The sequence below is a fragment of the Chenopodium album genome, chromosome 16 (assembly GCF_948465745.1).
Source record: "Chenopodium album chromosome 16, dcCheAlbu1.1, whole genome shotgun sequence".
Classification (NCBI taxonomy): Eukaryota; Viridiplantae; Streptophyta; class Magnoliopsida; order Caryophyllales; family Amaranthaceae; genus Chenopodium; species Chenopodium album.
In genome coordinates, this window is record NC_137849.1 from 37,034,607 (window position 1) to 37,048,354 (window position 13,748).

The following is a 13,748-nucleotide window of genomic DNA, read 5'->3' on the forward strand; positions in this document are numbered from 1 at the left end:
GTGGTGAAATCCAATTTCTGGGTTTTTATGTAGTGTTATAATAAAAATTTGAAAATACATGGTGTTATAGTCCATTTTTTGAGAAATTTATGGTATTATTTTCAAAAAATTCCAAAACAAAATGTGACAATGAATTTTTTTTTTTTTTTTTTAATATTTTAATCAAGTATGTGAAAACAGTTTAATTATTATTATGAAATTACGATATTTTTTATTTATTTATTTTTCTAATACTCCATCCATATCTAGTATTGTTAAACAAAGTAGTTTAAGATTCAAAAAGTTATTTATTAGTTTATGCATTTTGTAATGGGAATTAGTTGATCAATAATTGTTTAATTAGTTTGATACTTTGATTGAGTTAAACTACGCATAGTACTTTCTTGTAGTTTGCTTTTCTACTAGTCAGAATAGTTTTTAGGTTAATCAACAAATTAAATGAATTAAGTTTGATGGAGTAAGAACCAGTATTGTTCCCTTTCAGTATACGTTCGGATTGTTACAATATTTAAAAAGTATAAGATCCCCTCATTTTGCAATACAACTATACAGGCATAATAGCATATCAAACTGTGATAAATGTCTGACAGCGAATACGTATTATAAAGCATTCATGAATTTAACGGTTCATGGTAATGTTAATTGAGTTGATAGGTTCAGTAAGCATTTACGCTTCTAAATTTTATTACAAAGCATAGATCTCATTTAAGTTGCAATACAAGATGATACAAGAAACAACTGTTGTAGGCACATATGCTGAATCACACACCCATAGAGAACAAATAACAAATCATAAGTTCCACTCCTTTAGCTATCAGACTTCATGGAAGCTAGAATACATTCAAAAGGAGCATGATTCGTCTAAGTGGGTTTTTGTAGAAAACAACTCTTGGCTAAGATTTGATGTGTTTCCTTCTCATGAAGCAGCAACATTAGCATGTACCTTTTTGCTCAAACACGCTAGTTCCATGGCGACTTGTATCATTGTTGGCCTTAAAGCTCCTTTGGGGTGCAGACAATGCTTTGCAAGACTTGCAGCTACCATTATGTCTTCTGTCATATTGCCATTGTCTAAGATTATAGGATCCATCATCTCATACAAAGCAGATTCCTCTGTTGCGGCAAATTTTATTGCCAAATTCTCTGCATAGTCTGAAATCTGACAAACTGGCTTTCGTCCTGTTAAAATTTCAAATAAAACCACTCCAAAGCTAAAAACATCACTCTTTTCAGTGAACTGCTTTGAACGGAAGTATTGTGGATCAAGATAGCCAAATGTCCCTTGTACATTAGTCGATAAGTGAGTTTGATCCACACTTATAGATCTTGAAATGCCAAAATCACAAACTTTGGCAGTGTACTTGTGATCCAAGAGTATATTACAGGATTTTATGTCTCTATGATAGATAGGAGTTGAAGACGATGAATGAAGATAAGCAATCGCACCAGCTACTTCAGAAGCAATTCTTAGTCGAATTTCCCATGTTACTCGAAACTCTTCATGAGGACTATGAATGAGTTCCGAAAGAGTACCATTCGGTATGAACTCGTAAACTAAATGTAAAATTTTAGTTTCCAAGCAACATCCAAGCAACTTAACTACATTTCTATGGTTGACTTGTGAGAGAATAATTACCTCATTTATGAACTCCTTCCAATGGCTCTCACTCAATGAGCTTGATCTTTTGACGGCAATAAGTTTACCGTCACTTAGCATTCCCTTGTACACCGTACCTTGCCCTCCTTTACCAATCACGAGGTTTTCGTTGAAGTTGTCTGTTGCTTTCTTTAACTCATTTTTTGTGAAGAGTCTGGTTCTCTCTGCTTCTTCATGTTTTGACCTTTGTTCTTCTAATCTTCCCTTGAAGTATTTCTTTTTAAGCTTTGTTTCCTTTCTTATTTTTTTTGGTTTTGCACCACCAACATTGGCCAATAAAGTAGCACGTCAGTATAATTGAACCTACAACTGCAATTTTCAATGTTGTGTGACGACTCATATAACAATTGCCAAACACTACTAAAAAAGAGTACTAGTGTCTTTTAAGTGCAAAAAAGCAAAATGTTGCACTAAAATATATGGATGTCTTCGAGGAATTCTTTGTCTATAATTATTTGAATAATGAATTACTCTAATAAGGCACGTTGGTAGTAAACTTTACTTTAGATGATATTATTATGATACCAGCATAATGTTTATTTAGTAGTTCCAATGCATACCAAAATGTTTTGTTGGTATCATCATAATTCCTAGTTTGTTGGTATTTAGATGATACCATCTAAACATAATTTAATACCAATGCCGTATTATTAGTCATTCATAACTCAATTTAATTATTAGAGGCGGAGAAATCTTCGGATACTTTCATCATTCACTATTTATATATGGACCGTACTTTTAAGAATAATAACTAATTAAAACTTACTTGGCAAGAGTATGCGCAAGACAATGAAAAGTAGTAGTTCTTCTGTCAATCAAAAACGAAAGTTTTGTTAACATAGTGTATACTCTCGAATTTAGAGCACATTATATCTTTGCTCATTCACTTAGTAAAGGATGGACTAAAAGAAATTGGGATAAAAAAAATAAGGCGACAAAGGGAGAAAAAGATAAGAACTTGTTTTGTTTTTAACTAAATTGTTAGGTGGAATTGGTGGGAAACTTGAGATCAATTATTCGAGCCACACCAATTATACATGTTTGGGTGAAAAGGGGATTTCTTGGTGGAATGGAATAATTAGATAGTGCTGAGACACTGAGACCCATTGGTTAAGGAAAAAGTTTCACCTAAGATAACTAAATTATGTTTTGAAAATTGGCCAAAATATTGTACAACTAGTATAGTGCCCGTGCGATGCACGGTTTATAAATTAAATTACTAATTCCGTAGGAAAAAAATAAATATAATTCAATTAGTAATAAAGGGCTCATTTACTAGTGGTCGATACAAAAATGAAGGAACATAATATGAATAGTATCTTAAGTTATTTGTATTTTTTTAATGAATTCATTTTATTAATTGAAAAATAAATGAATATTGCTCCACATAACCATGTAAGAGAAGTTGACTCATTCATTTCCTATCTACCGTAGAGAAAAAAACTAAATTTTTTTTGTCATACCTTCTGCTTCAAAAGTTACAATCTAATACGAATTACGTGTTTTACCTATTGTATTCACAAAAATCTTTAATCACTATTATTATTATTATTATTATTATTATTATTATTATTATTATTATTATTATTATTAAACTTAGCATAAATTTATTTTTTAACTTTTAGATGTATATTTCTATTATCTAAGTTAATTTAATTTTACGTTAGGTTTGTATAGTAAAAATTTGAAAACTATATATTTATTTAATATTACATTAGATATGTAGTCTAGAATTACATAGAATGAAAAATATTAATTACCAAAATGAAAAGTATATGAATCAATATAATCACAATTATATTATATGATTTGGTGATTATTGTGTATAACTTATAATAGGTAATTAGTGTCATTGGCTTAAAAAAGGAAAAAAAAAAAAAAAAAAAGGAAAAACGGGGAGGGGATTTCGGAGGGAAAAAACAGCACTAGGAAATGACGCGTGTCATTCCTGGTGTCTATTTTATTTTTATAACTAGTTTAGAACCCGTGCTATGCACGGTTTTTAAAGTATAATAATACTTTCATTATTCATTTATTTTAAAACGTGTAAAACGAAATCATTGTCTATAAGAAAACATAAAAAAATTTATAATAAACATTATATTGTGATATACAAGTAATGTGAAAAGGAAGAAATACGGAGTAATAAGATTTTTAGTATTCGTCATATTGAAGCTTAATCTTATTCTCAATTAAGTAGTATTATATAATTACAGAAAATTTTTTATATACTTTACTACTACACTTTCATATTTAAATTATTATGGTTGTATATTATTCCCTTCCCTAAATATAAGGCTAAACTTAACAAACTTCTTTTTTTTTAAAAAAAAAAGTAACAAACTTTTTAGCGGAAAATTTTTTTATGAGGTAATGCCAAGTGTACTTTAGGGATACTTATGGGGATTACTTTAGTATATAGTATAGATATATTATTATATACTTCATCTGTTTTTTTTTTTAGTTGCTACACTTTTACTTTCACGGTTTCCTAGACAATTTTTTAAGAGGAGAGAGATAGAGAGATAAATAAGATGGACCATGTGGGTAGGAGAAAGAAAGAGAAAAGAATGTAAAAAGTGAAAAGTGTTGCAACTAATTAACAATTTCCAAAATAGGAAAGTGTAGCAATTAAAAAGAAACGGAGGAAGTATATTAATATGATAATTTGAACCAATTTATTGTCACAAAAAATTACACTAAATTGGATTATAATATTAAGGGAAATTTATTAGAATCTTTTAAAAAGTACCATTTTGCGAAAAAAATCTTTTAAAAGCTTTTTGGTTAAAAAAAACCACCACCTTTAATTTTTGTGTGAGAGGAAACCTGTTTACTTAATTACCCACTAATTACTAAAACAATAACTTTATACTAAAAGACACACTAGAAATGTCATGTGTTGTTTTGGTACACTAGTAGAAAAATGCAATTTATACATAAATAAAAGATTTGATATGTCCTTATATATATTGTCAACTATAAACTTATGTACAAAAAAAATTTCTTATTAACTTAAATAAAACATTTGATTTGTCCTTCTACAATATTGTATATAGTCAAATGTGGTTTTAAAATATTTGTTTGGCAAATAGGTTCTTTTATAATAAATTTGTTATAATATTTATGTAAATTTACTTGCAAGTTTAATTTAAAAATACTTGTATATATAGTCAAATGTGTATTTTAAAATATTTGTTTGGAAAACAGGTTCTTTTATAATAAATTTAATATAATATTTATGTAAATTTACTTACAAGTTTAATTTAAAAATACTTATTAAATATTTCCATACATGGCATGGGATCTAACCTAGTTATACTCTAATTTTCTCCTATTTCTTCTAATTAACCTTTAACCCACCTAATTACTTAATAATAAAACTTAGTTTATAAAAAAAAAAACCACCACCCTCAACTACCAGCCAATACCATCCCCTCCCCCTCCCCCTCCCCCTATCCTTTCCCATCCCTTTCACTCTCCTATGGCAGTAATTCCCTCCCCCATTGGACCCGACGCCCAGATCCCCCACCCCCGACGACCTACCTGCACTAGCCGACCTACCCTCCCTTTCCTTTTTGTCCCCGCTGGCGACCGCCACCTCCTTGATTTTGAAAAACCCTAGAAAATTAAATCGAGGTTTTTTTTATTTTGTGCATTTTGCTTGCAGTTGATGTTTGTTTTGGCTTTGATTATGTATGTATGTGATGCTAGGGTGATTTAGAAGCAAATTACAATTAATTTGAACTTGATTTGAGCATGTTTTAGTAAATTAGAGCCAATTTGAAAGGAGATGGTGGTCGCCGGTGGGGATAAGGGGGAAAGGGGGGGGGGGTCAGCTGGTGGAGGAGGTCGGTCGCCAGGGCTGGGGGGATTTGGGCGGTGAGTTCAATGGGGAAAAGGGTTGTTTCCAAGGGAGGGGGAAGGGAGGAGATGGTTTCCTAGTTGGGGTTGGTGGTTTTTTTTTTAATGATTAATTTTAATTATTAAGTAATTAGGTGGGTTCATTGAAAGAAAGGGCTCTCCCTCTCGGAAAAAAGGGTGCACCCTATCGTTTAGATAGTTTTTTCTACCGGATTCCGGTCATCCTCCTCATTGGCAAACCCCTTTTTCTGATGGCTGGGGACATTGTTAAGTTGTATTCCCAACTCCAAATTCATGAGGAGGAAGGAAAGGTGATTGATTTAAGTTCAATCAACCCCAGCAATGATGACAATAATTTGGAATTAATTTTGGTGGGCAGAATTCTGACGGAGAGGACGTATAATGTTGAAGCGTTCAAAAAAACGATCACGAATGTATGGGTGCCCGTACATGGCATAAACATTACGATTCTTAGCCCTAATCTCTTTGCTTTCCAATTCTTCCATTGCAAGGATTTGGAAAAGGTTCTGAAGGGCAAACCGTGGTGTTTTGACAACATGTTGGTGATTCTGAAGGAAATTAACGGTGATGAACAGCCAGAGAAGGTAATTCTCACTCATTCACCCTTTTGGGTTCGTATCAAGAATCTCCCTTTCAACTATAGATCCGATGAACATGTTAGGGCCATAGTTCAGGGCATGGGTGAGATTTTGGACATTGAAGAGGACGTTCTGGGTAAAGGGCAATATAAGAGAGTCAGATTAATGCTTGATACATCCCGACCTCTTCGGCGATTTCAATTGATCAAAGACCGTAGGGGAAAGGAACTCCGGGTGGACTTTGTCTATGAGCGTTTACCTCACTAGAGGAGTTGGGAGACATTATGTACTCCAAAGTTTCTAGGAGGCATGGATTTTCGGAATTTATCGGTCTTTAATGATGCTCTCCTTGGGAGACAAGCTTGGAGGCTTGTTAAACACCCAAATTCGTTACTTAGTCGGGTTATCTAAGTAAAGTATCACCCCAATTCTGATTTCATGAATGCTCAATTAGGACTTGGTGGTAGTTACTCATGGCGTAGTGTTTGGTCCTCTAAGGCTCTAATTAGCGAAGGCGTTATTTGGAGAGTAGGGGATGGAACGAAGATTAATATCTGGACCGACCCGTGGGTAGCGGATAGAGGGGGCGTTTTTATCTTAAGTGAAGAAAGCTCCAATCTTTGTACCGTAGCTGACCTTATTGACGCAAAAAATGGGAGGTGGAGAGATGATGTGATCGAAGATGTCTTCAATGACCGTGATAGCAAGTGCATCCTAGCCATTCCTTTGAGTGAAAGTGGGTAGAAAGAAGAACTAATCTGGGCTTTCTCTAAGACAGGGGACTATACTGTTACGTCCTCTTACATGTTAGGGAAAGGGTGTGAGCTTGACAATTTTCACAGAGCGTAGGTTGAAATATGGAAGGCGGACATTTCTCCTAAAGCTAGACACTACCTCTGGAGGCTTTGCACAGGTACCCTACCTGTTCGGGCTTTGAAACTGAGACGCCATATGGTTAATAATGCCACCTACCCGTGGTGTCTCACTGATGAGGAGTCAGTGGAGCATGCTTTTGTGGGCTGCACTCGTGTTAAATAACTTTGGGAGGATTACAATTGTGAGAAATTGTTGAGGTGGGGTGAGCATATCTCCCTATGTGATATGATTACTAGCTGGAGTTCTCTTGACAGAAAAGTTGTTCGGCGAGGAATGTTTCTTGCTTGGAGCATATGGAATGAAAGAAACCTCAAAGTCTTCCAGAACAAGTCTACACCCAACCAGGTTTTGGTTGAGCGAGTTCTAAGGTCTGTTCATGCATATGGGAGCTACTCTACTCGTATACACTATACCAAGTTAAATAGAACCTCTCGTAGCCCCTACTCTTGGATTGCTCCTCCTGCGCACTTTATAAAGCTGAACTCAAATGCTTCTTTGTCAGAGGAATGTTGGGTGGGTTTGGGTGTAGCTGCTAGAGATAAAGAGGGGAAAGTGATGTTTGCAGCGACGAGAAGATACGGAGCCTGGTGGCAGCCTGAGATCGCAGAAGCCAAAGCAATATTAATGGCTCTGAAGCTGGGCAGAAGGTACGGTATGCAAGACATTATCCTGGAATCTGATTGCAAGCTGTTGGTTGATCTGCTGGAAAGAAGGTCGAGATACTCTGATGAGGTTGACACTATGTTAAGAGAGATGGTAATTATGTAGTTCATGCTTTAACAAAGCTTATTCCTTTTGGTGAGGAACAAATATGGGAAAGTCAATGTCCCCATGTTGTTGCTCCTTATGTGATTTCAGATGCTTTGGTCATTAATTAATTGATGCTTTGCTTGTCTTAAAAAAAAAGTAATTAGGTGGGTTAGAGGTTAATTAGAATAAATGGTTGAAAGTTAGAGAATAATTAAGTAAATTAGTGGGTATTAATTAAGTAGATAGGTTTCCTCTCAGAAAAAAAAAATAAAGGAGGTGATTCTTTTTAACAAAAAAATTTTTGCAAAATGATGCTTTTAAAAGATTTTTTCTAACAAATTTTCCTAATATCAAAGTGAAATTGGATTTTACAGTTTTACCCCCAGCCCAAACCCTAGATATGCACGGCTCATTAATGCTAGAATCCTGATTAGGTACTTAAATCTCTCCTTATATATATTAACCAATCGCATTAGGAGAATTATTTTTATTTGATGCAAACATTAGGAGAATTATTGATGTGCAAGCCCTATATATTTTGCAACAAAAGGATGATAAAGTTGTAATTATTAACGTATATGTACAAAGTACCAATAAACACGTATATAGTACCACTAAATGGTATATATATTTTTTTTTTCTAATAGTACAAGTAAATATTTAAATGGTACATCAAATATTATAATGTTATGAGATATAATAGTACTAATTAATTAGACAGCCATTACTCTAATGATATTATATACAAGCATATTAGTATACAATAAAATACAATTGTAATCCTAAAAATTACTTTTTTAGATGTCAATTTAATTACACTTTTACTCTTTACGTGTTTCCAAAACATATACTTCCTTTGTCCCTATTTTTTTCCCTATTTAACTATTCACCATCTTTGAGATGCTTGTTAAAAAATATACATCTCCATATATATGTGTAAAAATTATGAAACCTAATTTGAACAAAATACTTCATCTGTCCAATAATAATTGACACGATCAACCTTTGCACACATGCTGATGCATTAGTTTGACGTTATTTTTACATAATTAAAACTAATGAAAATTATAATTAAAGTTATATAAAGAAACTTTATATTAATACCTATCTAACAACATTTTTTATGATAAAATATCTTTTTATTATGTTGTACGAAATTTTAGTCAAAGTTAATACTCCTTCCGTATTTTATTACTTGCTCTACTTTTCCTTTGTGATCGTATTTTATTATTTGCTTCATTTCCTTTTGTGGAAACTTTTAACAATATTTTACTATTTTCCTACCCACTAATGGTCTCCTCATATCATATTTTAATATTTTTCATATTCACTGTTCTCCCTACTTATACTCACTTTTGTTTTTTTATTTTTCCATTATATTTTAATACTTTTTACTGATTCTACTAAAACTCCACACATAGAGAAATTGACCAAGTAATAAAATACTGAGAGAGCATATGCAAAGTGAAAAAAAATGTTCAACGACACAGTTATTATGGGATGGAGGGAGTATATGAGTGGAACGCTTAACGTCGCCCTCGTATCTCCAATTAACGCCCGCAAAATAACCTAAGATTACCTATTTATCCTAGTTATAAAAATAATTAATGACCATTGGAATTTTTTCAATGTTCAGGTATTAGCTTTAACCATAATTTTTTGCTGACTTAATAAAAACATATTTTATTATAAAATATTTCGTTAAATAGGTTTTATTATAAAGTTTCATAATATAATGTTTAAAACAATTTTCATTAATATTTAATTATATAAAATAAGTCAAACTAATGCATTGACATGTGTGCAAAGTTGACTGTGTTAATTATTTTAAAACATATGGAGTATTTAGAAATTTATTTTATTCACATTATTTTATTTGGTCACTGTTTATTTATATATTGAATAAAAGAAAATTAAACAAGAACACACTAACCTTTGTTCTGTTCTCCCATAATGCAACAACCTTTAAATCTGTCCAAAATAAACCTAAGTTTGTAATTTTTCTCCCGTAGAAACCCTAGAAGGTAACTTAACATGTTATACCAGGTTGCAATCTACGTCTCATGTCCTCATCATTGGTTAATTTTTTTTTATTTATTTTTATTTTTAAAATCTGATAATTAAAGAAAAAAACACCCTCCCTTTCCCCATCACTGCTAGCCCGTCTTTACCCCCACCATCCACCCCATCCCATGCTGACGAACGGCACCCGAAACCCATTCCCCCGGTGACGGCGACCTCACCCACGCACTCTCCCTTCCCCCAACCCACGACATCCTAGGCCAACCCTCTCTTTTCCTCATTCCTGCTACCCTAACACCACCCCTCCCCTCTTTCCTGTAATCGAAAATGGCCCCTTCCCCTTCCCCCACCTCGAATCACTACAAGAAAAACACGCAATTTTCGATGGATATCTTCTGATGGTCATCTAAAACCTTCGAAAACATATATTTTCCGATGGTTTGATAATTCGTTGGAAATTTTCGATGGTTTTTGATAAGTGTTTTATTTGTCCACTTATCATGGCCTTTTAAACACAATTTTGTACTATTTCTCCTACTTTAATCCCTTTTTCTAATTCCTTTTGTGCTAAATTGCATCTTTTGGCTTCCCCGTTTCTTTTTATGTGTGTGCTCGTGTTTGTAGATGCAATGGGAATGTGATTAAGTAGCATGTGCTTGAAGACTTTCTCAAGGGAGCATTTACCAATCAGGAGCGGGCGTGCACCTTGATAGGAGCAGCCGCTCCTCATCCCAGCACCACAATCTGCCTACCCCTTGCCTTACTAGGAGCGGGCGTGCAGAGAGCCCAAGAGCGAGCGCTCCTGAGAGAAGAGAGGGCGCTCCTACTTACTGGAGCGGGCGCTCCTACTTACTAGAGCGGGCGCTCCTCCTGTTCTTAAGCTCGATTTTTTACGGATTTTACAAAGTAATTTTTAGGGCGTATAAATACGACCCTCGACTTCAGTTTTTGGGATCTTCTTCCCTTTAGTGTTTTTAGGCCCTTAGTTTCTCTAAACTCTCATTAATTAGCTTAGATCTTCTCAAACTCAATCATTGTAATTGTTATTTGAAGATTTTTCTCTTGAATTCAACACTTTCTCAACTTTGAAGCTTCATTAGTAATCTCTTTCCTCTATCTCTTGTTCTTTATTTTCTGTTTTTATTTACTTTGAACTGCTAATTTCTTCCTTAATCTTGCTTAATTGTTGTTGCATGTTCAATCTACCTTGCTCTCACTACTTTTCTCAAAACACTAATGCTAGAATTAGAATTCATTGTTAATAGAATTAGAATTTATTGTTATGATATTCTTCAGCATGTTTAGTGAGTAGTTAATTAGCTAGGGGTTTGGTGAAGACTTAACCAAGCCATGGGTTGATTGATGTTTGTGCTTGCATGTTCATTTTTGGTTGATGATTGATTGTTAAAGGATTGGTTAATTGCATGTGTTATTAGATGGCCACTTATTGCTCATGTATTCATTTCTATGCTTGCATTGAGAGATGGAGTCTAGTTGTGAGACTTTTCTTATATGATTATGCTAAATTCCTCTTGATTATGGTTCCTTGTTTGGATAAAGTAGTAGTTTTAGTTGCAATAATTAGGTGAGAAATCCCGATTACCTGTGCCATAATGCTTTCTTGGACCGATCGAAAGACAAATCCGAGTTAGTAGTCTACTTTTCATAGTTAAGACTTGGTTGGCCTATCTTGTTAGTTGAGTTTGGTTTAGAAATGCTTAGTGTTATGGCTTCGAAAGAAGGCAATTTTGAGTGCCCTTTCTATCACCCAATTTGTGTTCATGCTTGCCTATTGTTTTGATCCGTTGGTTTTGTTGGTGTCAGTTCCCATTTCCCCCTAGTGTTTGTCTCCATAGTAGTTATTTAATCAAAACCTCCAATTTGTGACCGAACTAGCTTACAACCGTTTCATACTCTTGGTGTTCTTGACCCATCTCCTGTGGATACGATCCTCGACTTACCCTAGACTTTTCTTAGGTTGGTTTAGGTAGAATTATTGTTTGGTTTTAGGGTGATTGTCCAACGACCGATTATTCCTCTACCAGTTTTAAACAATTTCCTATGATAAAAGCAAAAAAGAATTTTCAATGGCCATTAAGACCATCGAAAAACATATTTTCCGATGGATTTAAAAGCCATAGGAAATTTTTGGTGGTTTTTAAAGCCATAGGAAATTTTCGATGGCTTTTAAAGCCATATGAAATTTTCGATGGCGAAAAACCATTAGAAAAACATAATTTCCTACGGTTTTAAAAGCTATCGGAAATTTTCGATGGCTTTTATTGATAAATAGTCGGAAATTCTGTTAAAAAAAGAATTAAAAAACTTAAATCTATCAGATACCCGCTCCCTTCTTACCGTAACGCACATTTTCCCTTCTCTCTCCTCTCATTTCCTCTTCCTCTTCTTCTTATTTCCTAACCCTAGACCCTTCCTTTATGCGCCCCCCTTCTCTCAATTTCTCTCTCCTTTTCTTCTCACCTCTCTTCTTCTCTTTCTCCTCTATGTCACTCATTAACAAATCTGAAGTTCATCACTTTTTTTTGGAGCAAATAAATCAAAATATGGGAATTCGCACTTCTACTAAGCAATTATTTACAAAATTCTTGGTTTTATGGTCAAATTCCTATGAGATAATTAAAATTTGCAAAGGTACGTTTTTCTTTTTCTTTTTATTTTTTATTTTACCTTTGACTAGTTTTTTCTTGGTTTTTTGGTAGGATTTTGGGTGGTGGTTTGGTGTAAGTGAATGGTGGGTGTGGTTTTCAAAGGATGGTTTTTGTTTCTATTTATGTTGTTTTCTGAATTTCTAATTTTTTGGTATTTTACTTTTTTTTAATGGTGGTGTTCGATGGTGGTGGTGTACAGCAGGGTAGGGCTTTGTGATTGTTTTCTGGTGTTCAGTGGTGGTCCGTAAGGTAGTGTTGGGGAGGGTGTTTAGGTGTGTATGTATTTCTAGAGGGTGGTTGTGTAGGTTAGATGGCATAGAGGAGGGGCTGGGGGTTAGATGGGCGGGCTCGATGGAGGGGCAAGACGATGATGGGTACGGTAGGGTTATTGTGGTGGTTTAGGGTGGGTGGGTTTAGTTTTTTGGTAGTGTGTTGCAAGTTTGGGGTAGGAATATGGGCGGGTCAGGCGGCTAAAGGGGTGGTTTAGGGTTAGAGTGGCGGAAGTAGGGGAACTTTTTATTATTTTTTTTATTCAGTCATTTTCGATGACTTGGTCGTTGGAATTTTCCGACGGCTTACTTGACCATCAGATGACGGTTTGGCCATTGAAAGTTTGCGATAAATGAAATTTTTTCCATCAGAAGACAAAATTTTCATTAAAAACCATCGAAAAAGTAATTTCCGATGGCTTTTCCATCAAAAAAGTGCAGATTACCGACAAGGGTATTTCCGACAAATTTTAAGCAATTTCTGATGAATTTAAGCCATAGGAAATTGGATTTTTTTCTTATAGTGAATCAACCCCCCTCTCGTTCCCCCATCCAAAAACACTGCCTCTAGACCTAAATAACCACCCTAAAAACCATCAAAATAGATTTTAGAGTTTGGTTTTTACTCGTTTATGGTAGTTTCCTTAAGGTACGTGGTTTAGGGCTTGAGGCAGCAATTTTGGGTGGGGGAAGATTGAGGAACGAAGAGGAGGGTTGTTTTCGGTATGGGCCAAGGAAAGGGCGGGGGCAAGGGTGGGGGTGGGGGCAACGGGAACGGAAAAGGGGAGGGGTGGCAACCGCATGAAGGGAAAGGTAAGGGGTGGGGTCGTTGGCGCCGAGGGTTGGGTTTTGCGCCGGCCGCCGTCGGTAGGGAGAAGGAGGAGGGAGTAGGTGGCACTCTGGCAGTGGGTGGGGGGAGAAGGGGCTAGTAGTGGGTGGGAGTGGTCTAAGTTTTTTTTTTTAATTTTTTTTTATTTATTTTTGTTAATTTAAAAAATTAATTCAAGGGAAATAAAAAAAAATGACCGGATGTTTTAGTCCC

The 13,748-nt window shown here is 34.7% G+C and overlaps 2 protein-coding genes and 1 pseudogene across 2 annotated transcripts; 2 read left to right on the forward strand and 1 right to left on the reverse strand.

Moving 5' to 3' along the window:
* Positions 1 to 916: 916 nt before the first annotated feature.
* LOC145584190 (wall-associated receptor kinase-like 2 pseudogene) lies at positions 917 to 2,315 on the reverse strand (annotated as a pseudogene).
* Positions 2,316 to 5,772: 3,457 nt separating this feature from the next.
* LOC145584191 (uncharacterized protein At4g02000-like) lies at positions 5,773 to 6,387 on the forward strand. Its single transcript, XM_081641095.1, has one exon. It carries the CDS (start codon positions 5,773 to 5,775, stop codon positions 6,385 to 6,387), a length of 615 nt encoding a protein of 204 aa, XP_081497221.1.
* A 171-nt stretch (positions 6,388 to 6,558) lies between these two features.
* On the forward strand, positions 6,559 to 7,764 carry LOC145584192 (uncharacterized). Its single transcript, XM_081641096.1, has 3 exons — positions 6,559 to 6,856; positions 6,963 to 7,033; positions 7,168 to 7,764. The coding sequence occupies exons 1-3, from the start codon at positions 6,559 to 6,561 to the stop codon at positions 7,762 to 7,764; spliced, it is 966 nt and encodes a 321-aa protein (XP_081497222.1).
* The last annotated feature ends 5,984 nt before the right edge of the window (positions 7,765 to 13,748 follow it).